Source organism: Amblyomma maculatum, unplaced genomic scaffold, assembly GCF_055883805.1.
Source record: "Amblyomma maculatum isolate TAMU_Amacu unplaced genomic scaffold, ASM5588380v1 scaffold_58, whole genome shotgun sequence".
In the NCBI taxonomy this organism is placed as follows: Eukaryota; Metazoa; Arthropoda; class Arachnida; order Ixodida; family Ixodidae; genus Amblyomma; species Amblyomma maculatum.
In genome coordinates, this window is record NW_028146783.1 from 115,112 (window position 1) to 139,901 (window position 24,790).

Here is a 24,790-nt window from a genome sequence, read left to right on the forward strand (position 1 = left end):
TGTGAACAAATCATATTCAAATAAACATATATGCACTTGAGTACAAATATTGCCAGCGAGGGGGCACATGATCCCATAATTGTTCAGAGTGATGGGCGGATGTTTGAATCTCAACGGAGTGTTCAGTGGACATTTCTGGTCCATAGGGAACTATTTTTTAGCTTCGGAACCTTCAGATGTTCAGAAAAGATGGCGTCAGTATTGACATTCATTACTGTGCAAAACTGCCGTACGTTATTTGCCATTTTGACTTCACATGTATTGCCATCTGCAGAAATGCTTTAACGAAAGGAGCAATTACAAAACATGGTGTAGGGGTAAGACGCCCGACTACTGTGCCGGAGTTCCCGGGATCGAATCCCGGCCTCGGCGGCTGCGTTTCGATGGAGGCGAAACGAAGTGGCGTCCGTGTGCTGTGCGATGTCAGCGCACGTTAAAGATCCCCAGGTGGTCGAAATTACTCCGTAGCCCTCCACTACGGCCCCCCTTTCTCTCTATCCACTTTCACTCCCACCTTCATCCCTTCCCTTACGGCGCGGTTCAGGTGTCCACAGAGCAAGTGTGACAGATACTGCGCCTTTCCTTTCCTATGAACCAACCAACCAACCAACGGGTCAACCACTACACATGGGCGTCAGCAGGATTTTGTCTTAGAAGGGGGGGAGGGGCAAACCCATTGCATCGCAGTGGCGAGGGGACTTTCCCGTTCCCCCAATTTTGCCATTGAGAACATTTCAGAACGTTTCCTGCCAGTAATGTCAGCGGGTAAATAATAATAAAAACATGCAGTGGCTCTGGTTAAACCTAGTTAGGTTGCGAAAGCAACAGCTGCATAGCTACGCTTAGGATAGCTTGGGCTACGCTCTGAGCAGCGGCCGAGCTCTCCTCCATAATTGGTCTATTCTGGCCGCACGCACCTCTTCGCACAACCAACCGAGAGAGTGATGCGCAGCTGGCGCCGGCTGTGGTTATGATGTCACTTCTCCGGTACCGGCAGAGCGCGCGGCAGTGCTGCTTCGGCAGTTCCGACTACGTCGCGCTTTAATAAAGTTTATTCACTCACTCACTCACTCTAGGGTCACTTACTAGATAGGGTCCTATCTAGTAGCGTTACCAGCAGCTGCCTCTGGCGTCACGCGGCTACTCGCGCATGCGCAACTTGGCCCAAGCTGTGCCACGCGAAATTGCTCGACGACTAGCATAGTGTTGTTTTCGCAATAATAATAATAATAATAATAATAATAATAATAATAATAATAATAATAATAATAATAATAATAATAATAATAATAATAATAATAATAATTGGTTCACAGGAAAGAAAAGGCGCAGTACCTGTCACACTTGTTCTGTGGACACCTGAACCGCGTCGTAAGGAAAGGGAGGAAGGTTGGAGTGAAAGCGGAAAGTGAGAAAGGGGTGCTGCAGTGGAAGGCTTCGGAGTAAAGACCATCTGGGGATCTTTAACGTGCACTGACATCGCACAGCACACGGACGACACTTCGTTTCGCATCCATCAAAATTTCAGGCAACGTTCGGTAGGCGAATAACCATTAATTTCAACGATCGGCCCAACATTGGAGCTCGGCCAGGGTGTATATTGATGCAGGATCAGCATAAGGCCAAAATCGTTTCTTTAGTTGGGTAATTAACACAAACATTTCTATGGCGACAAGAAATACCGAGAAACAATAAATAAATAAATAAACTAATTTACAGGAAAGGAAAGGCGCAGTATCTGTCATATTTTCCCGTGACACCTAAACCGCGTCGTAAGGGAATGGAGAAAGGTGGGAGTGAAAGTGGAAAGAGAGAAAAAGGAGCTGTAGTGGGGAGCTACATAGCAATTTCGACCACCAACCTGGGCATCTTTAACGTGCACTAGACGTCGCAGAGCACATGGACGCCTTTTCGCAGCCGAAACATTTTACTAATAGTAGCTTGCGGCGCGCGTGCACACACATATACAACAGCAACTTTCAGTGAGTGACTCGCAAGTCGAGAGTTCAGTTCAGCAAAAATGAAAAATAATGGAGGTCGAGATAATATTGGTAATAATTTTTATTTCAAAAGGTCGTTCTGCCTCCTTTGTGCGAACGTTATGGAAATTATAATTGCCTAAGACAATACATGCACATATAGAATGTGCATTTCCAAATCCTATTCATTTTACTTTTTAGTATTGCATGTCGGAGTTCACAGAAAGTAGCAGGCCTGATTTATTAAATTTTATGACCAGTGTATTAGGCTCTCAACTTTGTTATAAATTTCCGTCCGAATATTATGCTTGAGTTGTGGATGGCTCAAAGTATTTGACCAACCTCGTGGGTAGCCAACCGCGGCCCTACTTTGGACCATGTTTGGCTCTCGAGTACTGGGTGCAGACTAATTTCGTACCATTTGTCGATTGTTATAAAGTCTGGCCGACTATTAATCAGTGTAATATGGAGTACCACCCATGCCCGACCTTTAGGCATGCGTTGTCTAGTCGAGAATGTATACTGGCTGCAGAGCTCTGCCCAGTCGGGTACCGACGCCAATTTCTCCGTCGACCAATTTCACTTGGATATGTACAGTACGCGCAATATGTGATTTAGCACCGTTATATGGTAGCACGTACGATATATAACTTCGGGCACAGGGGAAATGTTGGTGGTTATAACGTAGCTTCAGCGGCGTGCAGGTCGAATCAATTGGTGACAAGGCACAGGTATGGAATTCAAATAAAATAGACATACAGAACTAACCACTGTATAATGTGAAATTCACGAGGCTCTGCCGCTCTGCATGCGCGGCATGCTGACAGTACATAGAACGCTTTCGTGAAAAAAGTTGTGTAAGGATCGAAAAAAAAAAGAAGGATCGAGTCAGATTAACTCCATGGTTTAAACTGCCTGCGCATCGAGGTGTTAAACCGAGCGTAGCACTGTTGCAGAATGAGTATGTATACACTCCCTCTGTTGCGGTCAGACGAGTACAGCATTTCACTCGTGCTCTTTTCGTAACAGATAGCGGCGTTAAGCTCGACTAGCCATGCACGACTTGCGACATAAAAAAATAAAAGCGACCTTGGAGAACGCGCAGTCGTTAAGACAGGTTTTTAAACTACTGCGCCCTCGTGGGAACAACCATGGCGCTGGGCAGCACCAACCTCTGGACCGTACACAGTTTATATTACTCCACTTTGTGCCCCTCCTCTACTTGCCCTCTCTTCTATCTGTCCTCCTCGCTTTTCTCTGTCTACCCTTTCCCCAGTCATCCGGAGCGCGCCGCCGCTGGCCCCGCCTGCCTCCGCCAGCGCAGAGAGCGTCTGGAGCGTCTGCCCCCGTCTGGCGTCGGGACCATCTGTCGGCGCATCTGTGTTGTGTTTTGGTTGTGCTTGTCAGCGGGACTCGGCTGGCGAAGAGCGCGTTCCCACGTGTGCTTTCGCACTGCTGCTGGTGCGGCGGCAGTTTTCACCCACGCTTCCCGTGTCGTCGCGTCGTCCAGCTGTGGCAATGATGCGTGCGGCAGCGGGGTTCGGCTGGAGCGCGGCCGACGCCGAAGCGGCGACGACGACGTCGCTGCAGTGCGCTGGCGGCCGTCGCGGCGGCGGCGGCGCCGGATCGTCGGCATCGACGGCTTCTTCGCAGCAGCAACAGCGCGACGCTGACCAGCGGGCCAAGGCGATGCTTCGCGAGGCCGTCGACGCTGTGGTGGAGAGCTTCGCCCGGGGCCCCCAGGGCTGCAGCCGAGGTAGGCCAACGCGATCACGCCGCCGCCGCCCCTGACCCACTCGCCATAAAGGGGTCGTTCGTCTCGGCCGGCGGCCCAGGGAGGGTCGTCGGCCGTCGCGCGGGCCGAGACCGGTTATTCGGGTGGCAGCGCTCGCGCACGTGCTGAGACGCGTTCTTCAGCTGAGTTCGCCAACAAGAGCGACGGTCGACGATCCTTTTCTGTCCGACTCATCCGCGGCATCGCAGTGCAGTACACTGCCGGTCTGTGCCGAGGCTCATGCACGCATCTCTCCGGGTTGGCGCTGGTCACGCTAGAGGACTGAATTCTGTCATTTCATTCATGACACTTCACAGCTCGCTTAGCTGCGCGTTGGAAAGCGATTCACATTATATATAATTGGTTCACAGGAATGGAAAGGCGCAGTATCTGTCACACTTGCTCTGTGGACACCTGAACCGCGCCGTAAGGGAAGGGAGGTAGGTGGGAGTGAAAGTGGAAAGAAAGAAAGGGGAGATGTAGTGGAGGGCTACGGAGTAATTTCAACCATCTGGGGATCTTTAACGTGCTCTGACATCGCAGAGCACACGGACGCCACTTCATTTCGCCTCCATCGAAACACAGCTGCCGTGGTCAGGATCGAACCCGGGAACTCTGGCACAGTAGTCGGGCGTTGCATGTTTCGCTCTTTTATCTGGCTACGACAGGGTGCGGGAGCACTTCGATCGATACATCATTTATATGCTGTAACGCTTGGTATTGCTACTTGTGAAACCATCGCTATGGAACACAGTATCTTAACTTCAAGGGTTGAAAATGAATTCCAGTTTTGAAATTTTCTGTGTGCTGCTGTAACAAGATAGACAACATTTGTGCACTCTCTTCATGCCTACCTACCTGAATCATGCCCACAGTGCAGTGCTAAGTGTGATGCCAACTTTTGTCTCCGATGCTTTAAATTCTAAGCAGCTGGAACTTGAGGTACAAGCTGAGCCCTGTGGTCAGAGCATGCTGGATAGGAATCAGTTTGTTAAAACGAAATGTTACTATATGCTGCTGGCTAAACTTGGAGGAAGGACTATGGCTAAAGCATTTATATGCCTTCGACAGAATTTGCGATCAACACTAGAGAAACATCCCACCTGGTGGACTCTGGCTCTATACACCTGTCGTGACTGTGGTAGTTCTCTATTGTCACTCTACACCTCGGTTATCAGCCAGTACATCAGATTACAAACAATATAAATGACGACCTTGCCAGCCATTAAGGTACAGAAGAAAGCCTTTGCAGACTTAACCGGTAATTGGTAGAACATGGCACAGTCAGTCATTATTGTTAGCAGCTAGCAAAAGCCTCACTTGGCATTCATATATGTGCATGCATGCTAATTAATGTTGAATAAGTGTACTCTAATTCAGACAACAGCAAGAAGCTACCAAGAATGTAGTCCATGGCAATTTTTTTTTTCTGCTTTCAGGCAGGGGATGCACTCTAGAATGTTACCACTGGAGCTAGGGGGCTAAACAGAATTTGAACTCTATACATGCAGGGGAAGGACTACAAAAATTATGCGTAAACTAGTAAATGGCTAATAAAACATGTGTGACGGCAAATTTAAGCAGGAGCACAAGTTCATTAATGGCGAGATTTGCCTAGGATTTAGGTTTCCACCTGGTGAAGGAACAGTCTAGTTTCATGTCTTCTGTCACAAATGTATGCAAGTGCTTCAAAATGCATGTACTAATAAGTTGGTTCCTAGCCTATGTATTGTTTGTGTTATTCCTTGTTTATTCTCTCGACCTGCATGTAAACAATTGAGCTGAGTTGAAAGTCCTTTATTAAATAGGGAAGCTCATGGCCATGGATGGGAGTAACGGGGAGTAAGCAGAACCTTCAGTGTTTGCACAGGTCGTCACTCAAATCACATTGCTCTGACCAGGCCATTAAGGGAGCCATACTTAGCAAACATTTTTTGTGTGTTAGCGTCAGCTCCTAGAAGGGAACTGTAGTTCAGGCGGTAGGGTTCGATCTCAGAGCGTCCAGTAGAAAAAGCAGGGCAATCCCAGAGTAGGTGAGGCTTTCTCTTATTTTTCCTATCCTTAAACCTGGCAAAAACCCTCGACTTGCTAGTGATCTGTGTCCAATCGCCCTGTCTTCACATCTCTGTAAACTCATCGAGCGCCTGCTGCATACCCGAATCAGTCACTACATTGAATACGTCAGTCCTGGATTTCATCCTCCAGCCCAGGCCAGCTTCTGCCCTAACCTCGGGACTCGTGACTGTCTTTGGCTTTTGTGAAGAGTTCTGAATAGAGCTCATCGTAAAGCTCTGCCTGACTATCTCCTGGCTGTCGATATACACAAATCCTTTGACAACGTTCGCCAGGAGGTTATCCTGGAGGAACTGGCTAAACTCTTTTCTAGTAAACAATTAAAATACATTTTAGCATTGCCAATAGGTTCAGTAGCTACAGGTGTAGTTATCTTCAGTTGTTATTTAACCTCCACTCTTTTCCTTCAAAAATTCACGTTGTAAAAAAAAAAAAAAACGTTAGAGGACCTTAGCTAAGCTGCTTGTCAAATTGCTAGGAAGAGCTTATCTAGTCCTAGCATTTCTTATGTTTTACGCAAAAGGATGTTGCATAATGAATGGAAAGACATTTACTAGCATATAGGACACTCGTACGTAGTGAAGTTATGTCTTGGAGCTTCTTCATGTCAATGCAAGAGCTTTTCTTGGTGGCCTCAGCCTCTTTCTGATCAATGTCAACATAGGTATTGTTCTGCTCAACTCGTCACTAGCGAAGTATTAAGAAAGGAGTAAGTTTTTAATAACAGGGAGTTACATAATCTGAAGCTGTAGTTTCTACTACTAGACCTTTCTTTACATAGAGCCCCAACTTTAAGGCTGATTGAAGTTGTGTATGTTACTAGATCTCTCTTTACATAGAGCCCCAACTTTAGGGCTGATTGAAGTTGTGTATGTTACTAGACCTCTCTTTACATAGAGCCCCAACTTTAGGGCTGATTGAAGTTGTGTATGTTATCCAAAGATTGGGATCGCTTGGAAATACTCATTCTAACTGTTTTATTTACCTGTCATGATGTGGGGCACTACGGAATTGCTGTTTTCCACTTTTTTTTTTATAGATTGCAGAAGTGATACACTATTCTTGAACTATCATTGTTTGAATTTTTGTTAACCATTTAGTTGGCTATTGTCACAAATACAAGCTCGCAGCCATCATAAGGATTAAATACACCATTAAAATGAATGATTAATGCAGCAATTAAAACTTTTGGCAGTGCATTTTTCTTATTAGGAAACAGACAGTAGTGATGTGGTGCCATCAAAAATCACTCCTCGAGATCCACCACATTTAAAAACATTATTTTGCCCACAAAACTCCCAAGTCCACATTACTTTCAAGGTGTAAATAAACATTCTTTTTTCATCTTCAAAAGGTTTTTTTTTTTTTCTAAATGCCTATTTTTAGAAGAAAACTAGCACTAAGTGAGGACCGTACTACTGGTAGAAAATAATCACGAAAAGCTCGGCAAAGGAATCAAAAGCCAACAGATTTAAATTGATGGAATTGGTACACCAGAACCTTGCACCATGTCACATACGACATTTGTGTCATGTTGCTTGTGCAAATTTAGATTGAGCAGTTTGGTAGTCTGTGCAGATGTTTGGTTGTGTTTTTAGTTTTACGTGAGTTAAACATGAATATTGTTGTTCTGGTGCACTCATGAAGATTCCATCCACAAGCAGTTTCACTTCTCTTGCCGGCCTCTTTTATTTGGTTACTGGGGATCATTAGAGCACAACATATTCCTCACATTTGATGTCTGGTTAATCTAAGCATCACAAGGGCACTCATTACAAGCAGTGGCTGTGCGGGAAGAGCAGGGGTACTGAAGTCAGTTCCTGATTAAAGCCTTCCACGAGGGAAATATTTTTAATTTGCAGAGATTTTTCAGTTTTGAAGCTAATAGATGCCAGCCCTCTACTTTACTGAGAATTACTTCTTTTGGGACAGAGGTTTCCTTGAAGTAATGGACAATAGAAGCATTTGCATTTCTTACTTCACGCTAACAGCATGGGAAAGATTGTTTGAAACGTGCTCGAAGTGAAGCAGCAGATATCATTCTTCAAGCAGCTCATCGCAGTGTCTACTCTATGGGAAGTGAGACTTGGAAAAGGGGGTCATGGTTATGATGAAGTGCTAACCACCAAAATTGGAGGAGTTCTGCATTGTTGCTGCAGCCCTGTTACCTTTGTCTTTTGAGCTTGGATATGGTTGGTGATTGGCGGCACTTGCCTGGTTGAGTACCGTGAATTTTGCTGGTGCCAAGCCCTACATGTTCAACGTACAGTATGGCCCATTGTTAAGGGGAACGTGCGGTCTCATGGCTTAAACACTTCCCAAAGCACTGCCGCCAACAACTGGCGAGAATGGGTGCCATCATTTGCATCATGCTGGGGAAGAGCAGCAAGCCGTGCTTATTGTGCATGCACCTTGTGCGATTGTTTGCCACTAGCTCTCTCGGCAGTGCTTTGTAAAGCATGGCAGCCACGCTGTCTCATGTTCCCTTTAACAGTGGACTGTTCTGTACATTTTGGCAGCACACTGAGTGAAGCACTTAGAAACAGTTTGGTGTGAGAAGGCGTTTGGAAACATTGAGAGAGGCATCGGCATAATTCTGTGACCTGCCTTTTTCATTTTTGAATGCACGGCACTGTCTCTGGTGTGGCTTATGCAAGCAGGTGCCTTGTCCTAATTTTGGTGGTCTTGCTGTGGCTTCCTTGTGATTGCACTGCTGTGCTACCTGGTCCTGTGTTTTGAAAAGCCAACATGTGCACATTTCTCCTCCTTGCATTGCCCGCAGTGAACGTGGTGGAGGCTCTGCAGGAATTTTGGCAGATGAAGCGTCCCGGTGAACCGGTGACATACGAGCTGGTTCCTGCCTGCAGCCCGCCCTACGTGTGCTACGTCACGCTGCCCGGTGGCAGCTGCTTCGGAAGCTTCCAGGTGAATTTTTGCAGATTGCACTCCTCTGTGGTGGTTCATCACATTGCACAGTTTTTTGTGTCCTGTATGCTGTGACTGGCAAGCGTGTGGGTGGGCAGTGTGTGCAGTGGCTTTCACTAATCATTGCTTGTGCAGTAAGTGATGAATGCCAACATATCTAAAATGGTAGTGTGCTTCGGAAGATCAGCCCAGTTTTTCAAAATGTTTTTGATACTAGATTAAATCAAATGCTACTCTCTTTTGCAGTAAACCAGTCAATTTGACTGTTGTTCTGTGGAGTGATGAAAGGAAACAAGTAATGATTGTACGGCTCCATCTGGCCAGTTTAACATTTTTTTTTTTTGCTAGCAAAAGTTCCTTTGTTGCTGAAAATATTGGGTTGTTGCTGAAAATGGAGCACTCTCTTTCCTGTCACTCAGTGCAAACTTGTGATGCCAGGACCAAGAGGAACTCTGTGATTGCATTAGGATGTGAATGGCAGTGTAGCTAGTAGTGTCAGGGATTTGCACATGGAAAAATGCCTTGAAGTCACTGCAGTTCACCCGGTTAAAGAACCATTGGTGGCGGTACCTGTGTATTTAACTTCTTCTTTTTTTTTTTTTTCTGCTTTTTAGCATTAAGAAGCTGCCTTCTATGTCAGCAGAATGGGGTAATCTGTTTATGCAGGCACTTCGCAGTATGTCCAAATAACTTTAAGGAACTTGTCCCTGACAGAAAACTGGTGCCATCTGATACGTATATGCCTGCAACTGTATCATCCCAGTAAGATGGTGCCATCGGGTAGATGTGCTTGTGAGTCGCCATGCTGCTGGGACCATAATGGTGCTCTTTCCTTTCAGAGTATTTTAGGACATGATGAAAAGAACACAGGTAATCATAAGAATGAAAGGCTAACAACGGCGAAACCAAGAAATAAAAAGATGCCCAATACTTCATCCCGTAAAATAAATTAGGCGGGGTTTAACTCTGCTTAAACTGACTGTGATGTGCAAAAGAAGTTTGGCATAGTTTGGTATGATTTTGCTGTCAGTTTAGTATTAAGGGACTTCTAGAGAGTTTGACAAAGTGTTAAACGTCTTTGATTTGGTTTTTGGGAAGTGAAAAGTGAAGTTATGTGCTTCACTTGGTGGGTGTTTGAAACTACAATGAACAGCACACAATTTGAGGTACAGATGTAGTTGGTTGGAATCAGCATAGCAAACTATCCTCCAACTTAGCTAGCATATAAACACTCTGTGAGAAGTGAAATGGTATGACATCACCCTGAATGCTGAACAAGGAATGGTTGAGTCACAAATTTGTTACAAAATCGCGTGAGTTTTGTGGTATTGTTTTTGCTCACACATCCTGCTCAAGCCACTCATGAGGAAAGCAAGGCTTTCACTTTAATAACTGGATTGTGCTAAGTCCTTTTCAAGTAACGTGGAGCAGTATTCAGTCCAGATGATGTCACCCAGCTGTCATCACAGCGACAGTTTGGGCACCATGTCAGCACTGTTGGGCCTGACCTCGTTGTCTCTGTCACTTAAAAATAATTAAATTGCCAAAGAAAACACCACTTCTGCTCTTGTTTTCCACCATCATGTATCTCTACTTGGCAGACTGGCTCTTTTAACTCGTCTGTGACACTGGGCAGAAGTCGTCTTGAACATGTTAGGCAGTATCACTGAGGTATATACTACATTATTCAGTACTAGTGCTAGAGTGAGTTTATAGAATTCATTGTGTGCTGTAATGCAGAAAGGAACATGTTTACATCACAATTTGTGCCATCTCTGACTGCACACATGCAGCGTCGCAGGTCAGTAATTTTTCAATATGTACAATGTGCTGAATATTTCAGAAAATGTTTGCATCTGTCAGATGTATTTATCAGACGCATTTTATAATAATGTACTCCCGCCTTGTGAGAATCTCTGCGATAAGGATTAATTGAGCATTTAATTTTTGCTTGAGGCATTTAATACCTGCTCACCTAACATCTTAGAAACTTCAAAGAAGCATCTATCTATTGTTTTCTTAAGTGCATTATTATTGAAAAGCACTAGCCCCCTTTCCTGATCCAGCCTTGAGATTGTACTGCTTCAGTTTATTGATATGCATTTTTCATGCTGTGATTGTAATGTATACTTAGCATGGATTATTCAGCATACATGGTGAGTAAAGTGTGCTTGCCTGATGATCAGACTAATTTTCCTGCTACAGTGATAAGTCACTAATTTCAATGTTTGGTTTATTCAGAGTTATGCTCTGGCTCCATGAGCATCAAGCACATTAAAAAAAATTGTTCCTCTTAAGTTGTACTAGTTTGCAAAATTCTAATGCATTTTTGCTGTCTGTTGATATCGATTGACTCAAGGTCAGCAGAATGTGCACTGGGCTGTTAAAGTAAAATACACATAGAAAATAGATAGTAGCATGTTTTAATTAGAGCCAGAAATTGCTCAGCTTAATAGGAACTGCTGAAACATGGAAGGGGTTTTGGTTATTAGATTAGAACATGGATAATTTGTAGCTCTGGAATTGCTGCATTTGTGACAATATATTTTGTTCATGGTTGGATTACTTATCATTGCTTTAACCACAGAAGATGGGTGTAGGCTGTGCACCTTTTTTTATGATTCGTGTGTAATAACATAATTAAATGCGTATACTGCTTTGAAGGTGCAGTGAGAGCTACAAATGAACAGACCATGCCCTGATATCACTCACTATGGGGTGAAATTGATGACATTGGTGACAGTCCCTTTGATAATGTTGTGTATTAATAGACTTCCTCTGGAAGTAGAGATATGAATAAGTTTGAACTGTAGAAGCATGTTACACAGCCTCTTCACTGTAAAACCTACATGTTCGTTCACACATACTTGGTAGATAATTCAGTGCTGTGGCTGCTTGGGGCACATATTTCGACAGGGGTGTATGTGGCTTCTTATCCTGGCCTTGTTCTTTTTTGCAGAACTGTCCAACCAAGGCAGAGGCTCGCCGCAGTGCAGCCAAAATTGCCCTGGTCAACTCGGTCTTCAACGAACACCCAAGCCGGCGCATTTCAGATGAATTTGTTGCCCAAGCAGTGCATGATGCCAAGGCCTCATTTGGCGTGAGTACCGGCTCATTGGCATTAGGTATTTTGGCAGTCACTGGTGCGGTGTAGCAGTTTATACTCGGCCATGACTGAGTTAAGGCTCAATGACTGCGGCCCATTCCATGCAATATTTTGATTGCATAGCGCACACCAGATTTTGGTGCCTGGTGAATATGGCTATTTTGCCAAGGCTCGTTCATTATGTGCATGACCTGCGTGCCCGTCACTCCAGGACAGGTGCTTACAGGAGCCCTGCAATAAATTTTGGTATACACATTTCAGAGTGAATCAGTTTTGTGTTTAGTGTCATAACGCTGTGCATGTTGGAACTGTGTGGTCTGTACACAGTAGGCTCTTCCTGACACAAACTTGGCTGAACGAAATTTTTGGATAGAGTGAACGGTAAGGAAACGTGATTGGTTTTTCATAGGCTTAACAGAACATGGTTGGCTGCTTGTGAATGGAATTTTATGTGCGTTTCGGTAAAGAAGAACCTTACCAGTGAGTGCTAGCATCGGTGACTCTGTGCCTTATATTTCGAGTGTACATGCGCCACCTTTGAAGCAAGAAAGAGTTTGAGAACTTCTCGGTTTACGAGTGCAATTAAAGGCCCACCACTACAAGCAGTTGTACCGTGCACCTACACCTCGTGCCTCGCATGTTGCACATTGTCTCTGGCAGACAGAATTGCACCAAGTCTGAAGTGCTTTGAGGCTGAACATGTATCCAAATGAGATTGTCAACAGATTACATAGGTGCCTTGTGTTCTGCCTCCATCAGAATGCAGCCAGGATCAAGTCTGCGTCCATTAGTTCAGCAGTCCAGCACCCTAACCACTGAGTAAATGGGGCATGGCTATTAGAAAAAACATAAAAGAATTTTCTGAGATTTGGTCTCTGACGAATGCTGCAGTTGATAGCTAAGTAACTAGAATTGTGAACAATTTTGAGTCAATAAAACGTTTACAGTGATATGAACAGTGCTGCTCGGGCATGGGGGTCAGTGGTACAGAGTCCGCTTGAACTTATAGAAAGAACAGCTAACAATGACAGTTTGCACAAATACTGGAAAACAGCTAAATTACATTTCTTAGGATAGTAGTGTACAAATATTAAAAAGATACTTTCAAAGCATCACTTGACATTGCTCCTTGTGTTACCCTAGTCGAGAACTACTGCATGTGCGAATTGTGAAGACAATTGGTGAAGGCATTCATTGATTTGAAGTGTTTATACAGCAAACAAAAATTTCTAATCTTGAAGGGTCGAATGCTACTGTCTGTGTCTTCAGTGTCGGTGCTTTCTTCCAATTCGGTTCAACAGATAATACTAGAAGTCTTGAAAATGAATGTGCTCGCATATTGTAGATGTCAGGTAGGTTTTAATCAGTTTCATATTGAATGCCCCCCCCACACACACACACACTTATCTTTCTTCATGAGACGAGGATATCTTCACAAATATTTGCATCCCACTGAGCAATAAACGTGAAGAAGTCCAGTGCGGAGCGACTGATGCAATGTCACCACTGAAGTCGTTTCGTCACACACCTCCGACGCTGCAGCTGCACCTCCTTTAGGTCTGCGTCCAATGCAGACATACCCCCCACACCCTCGTGGTGTTGCCACTATTGCAAATGCTATCCTATATTAAGCACGTGATGCGTCATATCGCAGAGTCACCTGCAATCAGGCTTGTGCACCCGATAGACCTCTCTTCCTGTCTAGTGCACGGGTTCGCACTCTGAGGAAGTAACAATAGAAAAAATGTTTCACCACCACAACTAAGCTTGTTCACTGCATCAGTTTATAAACTTCAGTCATGTTCTTCTCGACTTCTTGTTTTGGGCCAAATATGGCTTTTGCACATTTGACGGATGGCTTGCGCTGAAGGCACGGCCGGCGCGGCCGGCGCAGCAGTGTTTAAGGCGGTGGGGACAGTGCTGCCATCAGCCGATGGTAGCAGTCGTGCCGAAGGTGGATGCCTGGGCAAGAACTAAATCGCGCTTCACGACAGTCTGCATGCTACAGAAAGCATGCTGAGCACACTGATTGGGAATCATGTTAGCAAGCGCGAACAGAGTAATGTATCATTAGCTTATCGGTGCCGGAACAGCAGTAGACGATACGGTGGCCAGTGCCGCTCTGTGATGTCACCAAGCATTTCAACATGGTGATCGTTGCTGGTGGGAGGAGCTTTGCGGTATCAACTTCAGCCACTTATTTCGAAATAAGGAATGCTCCTAGGGTGCTAAAATTTTGGAAATAGAAAAATTATGTCCAGTATTATCTACCACACGCCAAAACCTGTCATATAGTGGATGACCTGGCATGACCCTTTTAAGTATGGAAAACAGAGCTCTGTCTTGAAGGGCACAAAAATGGTATTTCTGACGCACCCATTCTCCGAGGGCGCTATTCAAAGTGCACTATTTAATTCTGCTTTGCAGGGCAGTCAAGGCGTCGAGGCATTCCGCTTCATGCTAGAGGCGAACCGCGGCCGCACCATGCTCGAGTTCCAGGAGCTGATGAGTGTCTTCCAGCTGCTGCACTGGAATGGCTCGCTGAAGGCGATGCGCGAACGGCAGTGCTCGCGCCAGGAGGTGCTTGCGCACTACTCACGTCGGCCGCTGGATGACGAGCTTCGCTCCCAAATGGCGCTCGACTGGGCGGCACGCGAGCGACAGCTTGGTACCGGTCGTGTGGCTGCTGAGGCCGCTGCTGCCAGGGCTGAGCTCGAGGCGGCGCGACTTGCGGGCCGCGAGCTGCGCTTTCCCCTGGAGAAGCAGCGCATCCTGGCGCTTGCTGCCCGCATGAGTGCTGATGGCCCGACCGTGAGTCCCTGAGCCCCGCCCTGGCCGCTTTCAGCAGTGTGGGCTGGCAGCCTGCTTCTGAACAGAGGAAGGGCATTGTCATATCGACTCAGCAGTACCATTCCCCTGCTGTGATGCCTTCGATATACGCAGGCTGCCTCATGCTCAGCCGTCAAGGTCTTTCAAGTGCTTCTTTGCTTATACTGCCTATGCTGGCAACTCTGCTGTGAATGCAATTGGGTTGTGATGGGATCGTATTTGGGCACAAATGCGTCGCTCTTGCAGAAGACAGTTCAAGTACAACTAGAGTGCCCATACTCGGACTGCTGCTGCTGCCAACAAACACAAGAAGCCAGTAACTTTGTCACTGCCCATGTATGTCGAACCCACGTGGGCATCGAGGCTTACACTATAGTGCTCAGCAATGACTAGCCACTGAAGTGCCTCATCTTTTTTGAGCTCTGTTGAAAACTCGGTAGTGTTGCACTGCTGGAGTAGAAACTGCAGGTTAGTGACTGAAGCCATTTAAGGAGTTGTTATTGGTCGCTCCTAGCACAATTTTCTCTATTGGTGATGTGGCCATACTGGTGCTGCTGTTGGCAACACATGGGACCAAAGGTAGGCTTTTCCTGCCTCTGCCTTTTTATTTACTTGATAGAGTGGTTGTTTTGACACACTTTGCTCTCCTGTGCTGAGCATGTGGGTGAGGCTTGCCTGCCACCACTGAGGCTTTTTAACATGCAAACTTTTTGTTTGCCAGGTGACCTAAGCTGGGCTCGACAATTTAGTAGAACTGAGCTGCTTAAAGACCAGCTTTATAAATGGGCAAACAATGATATCTCCTTGATGCTTAGGGTATATATGGCTAAATGATTTATCTAGCAGCCTTTGTCGCTAGCTTGCTGCTTTGTGCCAAATTGTATTTTTGCTAGGCGTATCTGAGTGCCATGGAAGATGGTTTATGCCGAGGAAAAAAATACTCATGTGGCTCTCTTTTTTACAATGATGTTATCAGGATATTTTCAGTGCACATAAGCCAAATGAATGCTGAACTTGTGTACCAGTGCACAACTGCCATCAGGCTTTGATCCCTGCATCAAATGGCAAGGAGCTGTCTGTAACAGACTTAAAATTTACCAGACAGGCATAAAGACTTCATTGTAGATGTTTAGTGTGTTCGTCTGGTCCACTTTTTATTGTTTCGGGCTGTTTTGCTCTTACCTTTGGATGTTGTGTCTTGATTGATACTCACTGCCTAAGAAAGAATACTCAAAAGAAAAAGGGAAATAAGTGCAAGAAAAAGAATACTCGTGATTGTTGAAGCTTGATCAACATTTGTTTGTTTCAGGGCAGGCTTGCCACTTCCTGTGCCAATTAGAATTCTGCTGAATGCTGGGTTGAGTGCATGCAGCATTTTGCTGCTGATTGGAAGTAGATCTGCTTGCATGTGGCTATTGTAATCTGTGCACACCTTATGCGTAGATGGCCGTGCACACTTTTGGGGCCTGGCAGTCTTGGATGAGTACTGACACAAAACCATTTCAGCGGACTGTGTGGGACCGAGTTCCTGCATATCTCTGAGGACACTTCTAGGCAATAATGGAGGGAGCTTAGCATATCTGAATTTTTTCATTCGAACACTAAAAAATTGCCTTAAAAGCGTGTTTGAAATTATCAAGTACTCTGTATGATATCCGCGATGTTCTGTGACATTAGGAGAGGAGTTTTATCAGATATTGGCTGCTTTTGGTGGCATATTTATGGCACTGGCATTTCAATGAAGTGGCACAAGTTTGCCGGATTACTTGATTACCAGCTGCATATTTTGCCGTGCTTGGTAATTTACTGAGTATCCTTTTTACCCTAATCCACAACTACTTGTATTAAATGCCGATATTTACTCATCAATTGCAGTTTTCTACTTGCAAATGTTAATTGCCACCGGAGGAGATGTTGAAAATTTTGTGTCAGTACTCTTCTAAGATGGCTGTGCGATGTTCTGTTGATAATTATTCAAGTGCAGAAATATTTATTGTGTTCACTTGCATTTAAGCTTTTTGCATTCACATTTGCTGCCACGCTTGAGCGGTTATTTTCGTGTTGCTTACAACAGAGCCTTGGCGCTAAAACGTTGCAGATTTAGCAATTTCTGCATTGGCACAAGTACTGATTAGCAGTACTGGCCGCTGAAGGTGTTCTTGAAGTGCGGGACTGAGACGACTTGTTGAACACTATGAAGAGTACTCTAAAGCGGGGAATGCTGGAAACTCTACCTGCTTATGAGGCATTTCATTGACACGAAGCTGTTGGCAAAGGCCTGAAAGGTCCACCTCGTTGGATGTCTGGATTCCGCACATACCTGTGATGAGTTGGCAGAGTGCCTACCTATGCCAAGACAGACGAATGCCAGTTGTGCAGCTGTAGAGACAGGGTGGCATTTGTAAAAAGATGCTCATTTTGTGCTGGGAGGATCGCAGCGCGGGCTGAATGTCCACTTTCCAGTGAGACCTCATGCTGATGGACATTTGTGATGTGTAGAACACTGGTCATTGAATTGAGATAGTTTTGTGTATATGCTGGTGCTGAAGTTTCAGAGTGCGTCTTGATGCGATTTTTACATTTTTGTTCTTGACTGCCGTATTTATTTGTGTTCTTTTTCTTACGACTGTTTGATAACTAATGCTTGAATCGCACTGACTTTTGTACAGATGGGAAAGTAGGCCTGTAGCGTAACGAAGTGCGAACGGATTTATGACAAAAAAAAAGAGTGATTTTGTTGCGTAAGGCATGCTGAGCAGGGTGGAAATTTTTGAAGAGCGAGCTTGAACCCAGTTGCAGCTTGCTTGATTGAGTGCATATATAATGAGTGTTGCATTTTTGAGAAGTCTACTTCTCTGAGAGATCTTGCCGAATTGCAGTTGCTTTAGCATGGCTGGCTGAGTTCAAGCATACCTGTGCTCCTTATGAGTATAGTGTTGCTGTCCCTTTGTATGCTAGTTGCATTTGCTTGTTTGTAGAGTTGAAAAAGTAGCAGAAGAGTATGCTAACATTATCAACCATCTCATGTTAGCCAAGTGCGTGGTCATTTGAGAAAGGAAGACTTTATCTATGCTTGTAATTTTATCTTTACACCCCGATGCTGCATTTGCTTTATAATATATATATACATATGTGTATATTATACCTGTTTTCTTTATTTTATTGCGGAAAGGGGAATTTTGAAGACCAGCTGGAGTGCGGTTGTCTCAGCGCCGAGTGAGATAAGATGTGTGTGGCCGTGCTTCCGGTGCCAGATTGCACCCTCAATGCACGGCATTCATGCTGTGGTAATCTAGTCTGTGATGCGATTCATGTATTTGTCATGAAGCGCTGGTCAAGTGAGTGGTGTGTGCCGCAGTGAGGGAAGGGGGGAAGGAGGAGGGAATCGTCAAGCCACTTGTGATTGCTGCCATGTGCTTCTCTTTTCTTCCTAGTCTGTGATTCTTCTCTTTGTGCTGTCTTGATATAGTGCAGCTGGCATTTGGTCTTAATCCATTGCAACCTTTCCTTTTTGCCTTCCTGGGCTATGAGGTGCAGATGGTCTAAATTGTTTGTGAAGTGAGGATGAGCCATGACTGCAAACCATTGAGCATAATTTTGTACCTTTTTTCTGTTCCAACACAAGCAAGAGTATAGAGAACCTGTCATCCTTAAGTTACGTAAGCAAAATTAGTGCACCCATCTGCATAGCGAAATTGGGAACAAAAAAAAATGCTGTAATTTATTCTCAGATCATTGCTAATATATATTGTGTAATGAACCATTAACGGTGTCACGGTATAGAGGCTTCTCTTAAAAATAGCCACTGCCACCTGGGCGAGTTGGAAGAGAAAGCATTGTTCAAGGGTAGTTTATGTGTCTGAGTATTTGCAGAAGCATCAGTTGCAAGTTAATGTGATATGTCATTGTGTATAGCCTAAAGAAATCTGGCTGTGGTAACTGGCTGTTTCCTTCCACTGTCCACCATAGTGCACTTTTGCTAATAACATGCTAATAAAGGTAACAATTTAATTGATAATAATTAATAATAATGCCAATAACAATTTAAGTCTGTTAAGGGGGCTGTTTACATAGAAGTGCATGAAATTTGCATGTATGTTAGACATGAAATGCAATCTAATGATATTCTAGCTGAAACTAAAGGAGAAAGCGTGCAGTCTTTCTCAAAAGTTTGGAGCCCACAGCGACTGTGTCTGGAGTAGGAGCACTGGTGATCCATGGCCCTGTTGTTGGAGATGGTTGTCACAGCATAGAATATGCCAGGTGAGGGGCTTGCAAGTTCTTGTGAGATCGCAACCTCACTATTAGCTAGGTAGCCGGAGGGACTTCCTTTCTTGCCTGGCACACACTCTTTAGCGAAAGTCGCCAATCCAGTTTTGTGGCTTGGCAGCACTCGCTCCAGCCACAGTCACGGTAGGACCCAAATTCTTGTCAAACACCATACCTGGTTTGAAAATTTTGCATGGAGAACAGGTAACCAGTAATCTGTTAGTATAATATGATAAATACCATAGGAGGGGAAACAGTCATTAATAGGTGAGGAAACGGAACCGGGAAACTTGCTGGGATAGGGGGACAGTGCAAGGCCTGAGTAAATTAAATGTGATTGGGGGGAGATCTGTTTGCTGCAGAGGACCTAACCTTGTGTGGAGCAGTTGTTCACTTAGCGAATGTGGTAGTCAACTGGTTAAAGCACTGTTTGCATCATGGCTTTTCTGATCATTCACCTAAACCATGCCTCCTGTCACTCTTTTTGTAAAAACTCAGCTGCGGCAGTTACGCACCAGTTTCCTGTGCTCAATGTCTTGTCCTCTGGTAGCGGTGCACCAGTCCTATGTGTGTGGCAAGGCAGACCTGTGTTTTTGTGGCTTTCCATTTATATAAGCAAGTGCAGCTTCCGCATGTACACGCATTAAGGAAGCTGCAAGATATGGGCTGATAATTTAGGCACAGTCACCATTGCAGAATAAAGTGCTTTTATGGTATAACCGAGTCTCATGTCCAGTTTCATTTTCAAACCTCTGTGGTATCTTTCTTTTTAGGAGTAGACACCTAACTTTTGTGTTCGTGTTTTATGATTTGTGATAATGCATAATGCATTATTGTATATGGATCACCACGTGATATTTGCCTATGTGCATTAATTATTTGTAATCGAATTTTCTCAGCTGTTTCGATTCTAGTTCGAATCTCTGAGCTACGACTGCGAGGCCAAAGTCAAGTGCAGGCCACATGAGGGATAAAAAATAAAAAACAGTGATGTAATCACTACTGCTTCACATGTAGGCAGGCTGGCTTTAGCATAGTAGTGGATTAAAATGACAGAGGAATGATTGTATGCAAATTGATCGGTGGCACCATCGTTGGCAAAATTTCGCAGCAATTTTAATTTTTTTAGTCCTATATTTTGTTATTGTTTTACTTTTTATTTTTCTAAAAAACATTTTACATTATCATGTGGTATGTTTGAAGTCACGATCTAGGTAGGCGTACTGTCTCAATGATCAGGCTAACACCTGTAATAAAAGTAATGTCAAGGTTCGATTGTGGCATCACCTCAAATTTGGTTTAAATTTTTTTTGGTTTATGACTTTTAACTTTAAAAAGCAACTCGGGCTGTGAGAGACGCCGTAGTAGAAGCTCCGGAAATTTCGGCTTGCTAGGGTTCTTTAACGTGCACAGATGTCGCACAGCACACAGCCGTTTTCGCCTCTGTCGAAAAGCGGCGCGACCAGGATTCAATCCTGTATCCTTTGGGTCCAGCTGTCAAGTGCCCTAACCACTACACCACTGCGGCGAAAGTTTTAGAATTTTTTATACACTGACGCCTAGCATCAGCAAACATTGTCTTTTCATTCTGAGCACTTGGACACCTTGGAACACATTTTTAATTTTTCACTTATTTCAGTTAATTTAACAAATACAAACTAAGTTTTCTCATTAGCATCATAAAGCATTGGCTTTTCATTCTGAGCATTTTGACACCTTTTTGACACCCAGCTACAAACAATGGCAATGTAGCTTCTTTTTATCCAAACTGGACTGGCATGGTAACCTTGCCTCTAACAGGCCTTCTGCAGTAACTCTTCAGTATTGTGTCTGAAGGCTCTACTCTGTTGGAACATGCAGTTTCACCATGCACGGCAGAGACACTGGCTCCCATGTCCAGCTCCATGTGAAGATATCTGCCTGCGACTTACAACACTGCTACAAACGGTGGAACTATTTTGTCGCTGTTCAGCTGCCTCGTAGACTTGCGGCTTGGTAGAAGAAATTTTCGCACTTTTTCAAGGCTGTGCATGGCTGCTTTTGGTGCCTTTTCTTGCTGTGTTTACTTCATGTTCTGCTTCATGTCTGTATTTTTCATAGAGAGGCATACACTCGCTAAATGCCCTCTCTTTCCACATGCATCGCAACGGGATTTGGCATGCTGGCATTTTGCGTATTGCAGCTCTAGCGATAACAGCTTATCGTCTATTTCATCGCTTTGCAGTGTAAACGGCCTGAGCTTCGGCCACGCCCTGTGTTTGCATCAACATGCTTGAGTCTGTTCTGGCTGTCTCCATCGCAAAAAGGATTTTGACTCCCACCGAATTTTTTTATCTGTTGTAGGCCGTCATTGCACCCGCCACCGCTTCGGCGGTGGACAACGGCTGTTGCGGCGCACGTCTTTCTCTCCCTCTTCTTTTTCTTTCTTCTCTACTTTCTCCTGTCCGCACGAGGCATCGGAGCTCAGCTACAGAGCTAGTAGCAGTGCTTGCATTTTATATTCCTTCTTACAACCACAAGAACAACAATAACAACGGCCGGACCGCTGCCGAGCGGTGCTGGAGACTGGAGAATCTCAACTCGTCCGACCCCGAGGTTGCGGCCTGCTGGCTGGCCACCGAGAACAGGAAGAATGAACGGCGCAAGGCCAAGCGAGAGTCGGAGACGCCAGATCAGAGAGCGGGGCGCCTGGCCAATAGACGGCGTCGGGACTCGTGCGGCGTGCCCTGGCCTTGCTGGAAGGTGATGCGGTGATGGAGGACGACGTGAAGGCCTGCCTTGTAACCGATCATGTGATTAGACTGAGTAAAACCTGTATCTCTTGTTGCGTATATCCTGGCATAGCTGAGCTAAGTCACTGCCAATTTTTCAGCGAGGCATGTAATCTTTGACGAATTCATCTGACTGGCTAGGCCGACTGTTGAGCTTGAAGTGGCATACCACCACGGAAGGCTTCGGAATGAAGTGGCTGGAGAGTACGCTGAATTTATGTTCGATTGAGACTTGGTCAGGCGTCTTGGGCGTCACCAGGCTACGTAGCAAGGAGTGTTGGGTCCGCAGCACGTCAGGAACGCAGACCTTTGCTTTTGCCCGGGAACGCTGTTAGCATCGAAAAACCGCTTCACTCGCTCCAGGTACTCGGTCCAGGGTACTCCTTCCCCGTGAAACGCTCCAATACCTCATAGGTCTGCATAGTCGTAGAGAATTTAGTACAATGCCGGAAAAAGGGTTCACTTCGTCGCCAGAATTGTTATAGCGTTTGTGAGAGGCGAGCCTAAGACACTTATGCGCGGGTTACAAGCGTGCCCTTCTCAGGGCACGCGTAGAGGCGCCCAGAGAGCAGACCGCACACACAGCTAGCGGGAGACAGACTGGCCCTCCTCGCTGTATGCGGGGAGAGCGGTTATTCCGTTCTTTCCCTTCCCGCTTCCCCATGCAGACCGGTTCTGGTGCCGTAGAGAAGACGCTAATGTAACGGGAAGCGCTTTGAGGATTGGTAAAACCATTATACTCGGCTATCTGATACATGAGTATGGACATATGGGCCCCATCACCGAGAGTTGTTGGCATTCACAGGTGCCGCAGGCCTGCATCAATATGTTTTGACCCCTTATGTCATTGCACAATAAAAAAACGATTATTTGCTTATTTACACTCAGTGTCGCTGAGAGGCGTAGTTTAGCATTGTCTTTGTCTCGCAAGATGCGCCGAGGTGTATTGCGAATGGTTCCAGCAACGCGCGTCCGTTTCCACAATGTTCCAGGTTGCACGTGCTAGTCACCTTTTGCGTCTTTATGGAGATGTTTCTGCAACGACTTCAAGTTGAGCGCTGACGAGTGCACCGGGGATCACATAGCTCGAAGACAAGAGAACACGTTTGCTGCTATTGCCGCCGCCGAGTTGCTTAGTTCTTTTGCTGGCGCAAGTCAGGCCTACCTGTTATTTTCTGCCCACTTCGTTGTTACCACCATGTGACATCTGGTAGAGGTACTGAACCCAACGTGACCATGACAGAATGACGGTGCCAGTCGAACATACCCAGCCGGGATGACATGGGATAACCACTACGTTTGAGTCTTCGTGCGTCTGACTCCACCATATTTGCGTCATTAATTGCTACAGCTTCACCTGAAGTTGTAGTCCTGTGAGAAGGAGAGGCAGCCATTGGTTTTTCCTGAGGCTGATACATTTCAGAAGGCATGTTTGTCATGACAGGAGTCGTCCTTGTTTGCAAAGCTTGCGTAAGCTGAACTGCCAGAACGTTTGTAATGCACTCGAAGACAGTAACTATTCGGTGTACTGTTTTAGCCATAGAGGCTTCCACAGCATTCGATTGATACACCTAATGGCACACCTGATCGGGCTGACACACTTGCACAGCCGTGCTATTTCTCGTTAACTTATTTTATAGCTTCACGTTGCGAACAGTTTTTTTTTTCTATTACTTTTAGAAGTCGTAATTTAATTTTGAGATGAGCAATCTGTTATGTAATTAGTAGCGCCTAAGAATCTCTCCGTTTTTACTCAATAAACGCCACTCCTAACGTGTAGTAGGCCAGAGTCATGTGATCTGTTCACCGTGGTGTCTGCTCTCTGTCGTATCATCCGTCAACCATAATATGTGTGTAGTCATTCAGATATAACAGTGTCAGAAGTAACGGAACATAGCACTTCTCTGGCCCCTGAGTGACTCGGCACCACAGTACATGAAGCATGGCACTCCACTTTATTCAACCACCGAAACCTTTCGAGCCGGGCAGCAAACCCGCGGTAGCGTGGTCGGACTGGCAGGCGGCCTACCAGCTTTACGAAACAGCATGCGAATATACCACAAAGTCAGAAGCAACAAGGAGAGCACTGCTACTTCATGTCATGGACCAACATTGCGGAAAGTCGTGGAAAGATTCCGTTTTCTTGAGGCAGCCAAAGGTGAGCAGAGAAGTGACACGGTAGCAACCATTTTTTCGAAGTTCGACGAAAAGTACCTTCCTTACAAAAACGTGACGCAATCGACCGCCGTCTTCAAAAGCATGAGTTTGGAATAAAACCAGACGATCGACGAGTTTATTGCTGAACTTCCGCATCAAGCAGCAATGTGCGACTTCGCTGACAAGCATGACCGACCGCCTCTTGGGCGACAGGATCATCGTCGACAATTTTGACGCATCACTACGAGAAAGGCTGTTCTGCGAGAGAGATTTGACGCTGGAGAAAATCGCTACGTGCAGAGCGGCGGAAATATCCAAGCAGCATGTGTATTTGCTAGCAACGACTGCAGATGGACAAGAAACGATGGTGGATAACCTGAGCAGAAAATACAAGCGCGATCGACAACAGGTAGCCTCCTGGCCTGATCCAGAACTTTGTGATCCCCCGATACAAAGGGGAATGGCCGCATCAGCATCATCAGCAACATCCGAGAGGACAACCAGCGTTTCATTGAAGGAACAGTCAGCCCAAAGAAACAGTGCCACAGCGTACATGCGGCAGGTATGGAACCGTGCACCTACCCCGAAAATGTCCTGATTACGGCTCTACTTGCTATGCGTGTGGGACTTTCGGACACTAAGCGAGCGTTTGCCGCCAGAAGCAACGAACAAAGCAGACAAAAGTTCGCATGCTTGCCGCTGAGCATGATGACGACTCCGACCAAGAATTCTTGTGTAGCTTCACCGTGGATATTGTATACACGATGCATCGTCAGACTTGTTGGAAAGCGTCGATGTAAATGGCCGGAACGTGGACATTAATTTGGACACGGTATCCGACGTGAATATTCTCCCTGAACAGCTAGTGTTTAAAAAAAGGTTACAACTTTCCTAAGTAAGCAACTCA

The 24,790-nt window shown here is 45.4% G+C and overlaps 1 protein-coding gene across 1 annotated transcript; it reads left to right on the plus strand.

Annotated features, from left to right (window-relative positions):
* Positions 1-3,237: 3,237 nt before the first annotated feature.
* On the plus strand, positions 3,238-15,831 carry LOC146170737 (protein limb expression 1 homolog). Its single transcript, XM_084586806.1, has 4 exons — positions 3,238-3,735; positions 8,609-8,751; positions 11,711-11,851; positions 14,285-15,831. The coding sequence occupies exons 1-4, from the start codon at positions 3,498-3,500 to the stop codon at positions 14,678-14,680; spliced, it is 918 nt and encodes a 305-aa protein (XP_084442932.1). The 5' UTR covers positions 3,238-3,497; the 3' UTR covers positions 14,681-15,831.
* The last annotated feature ends 8,959 nt before the right edge of the window (positions 15,832-24,790 follow it).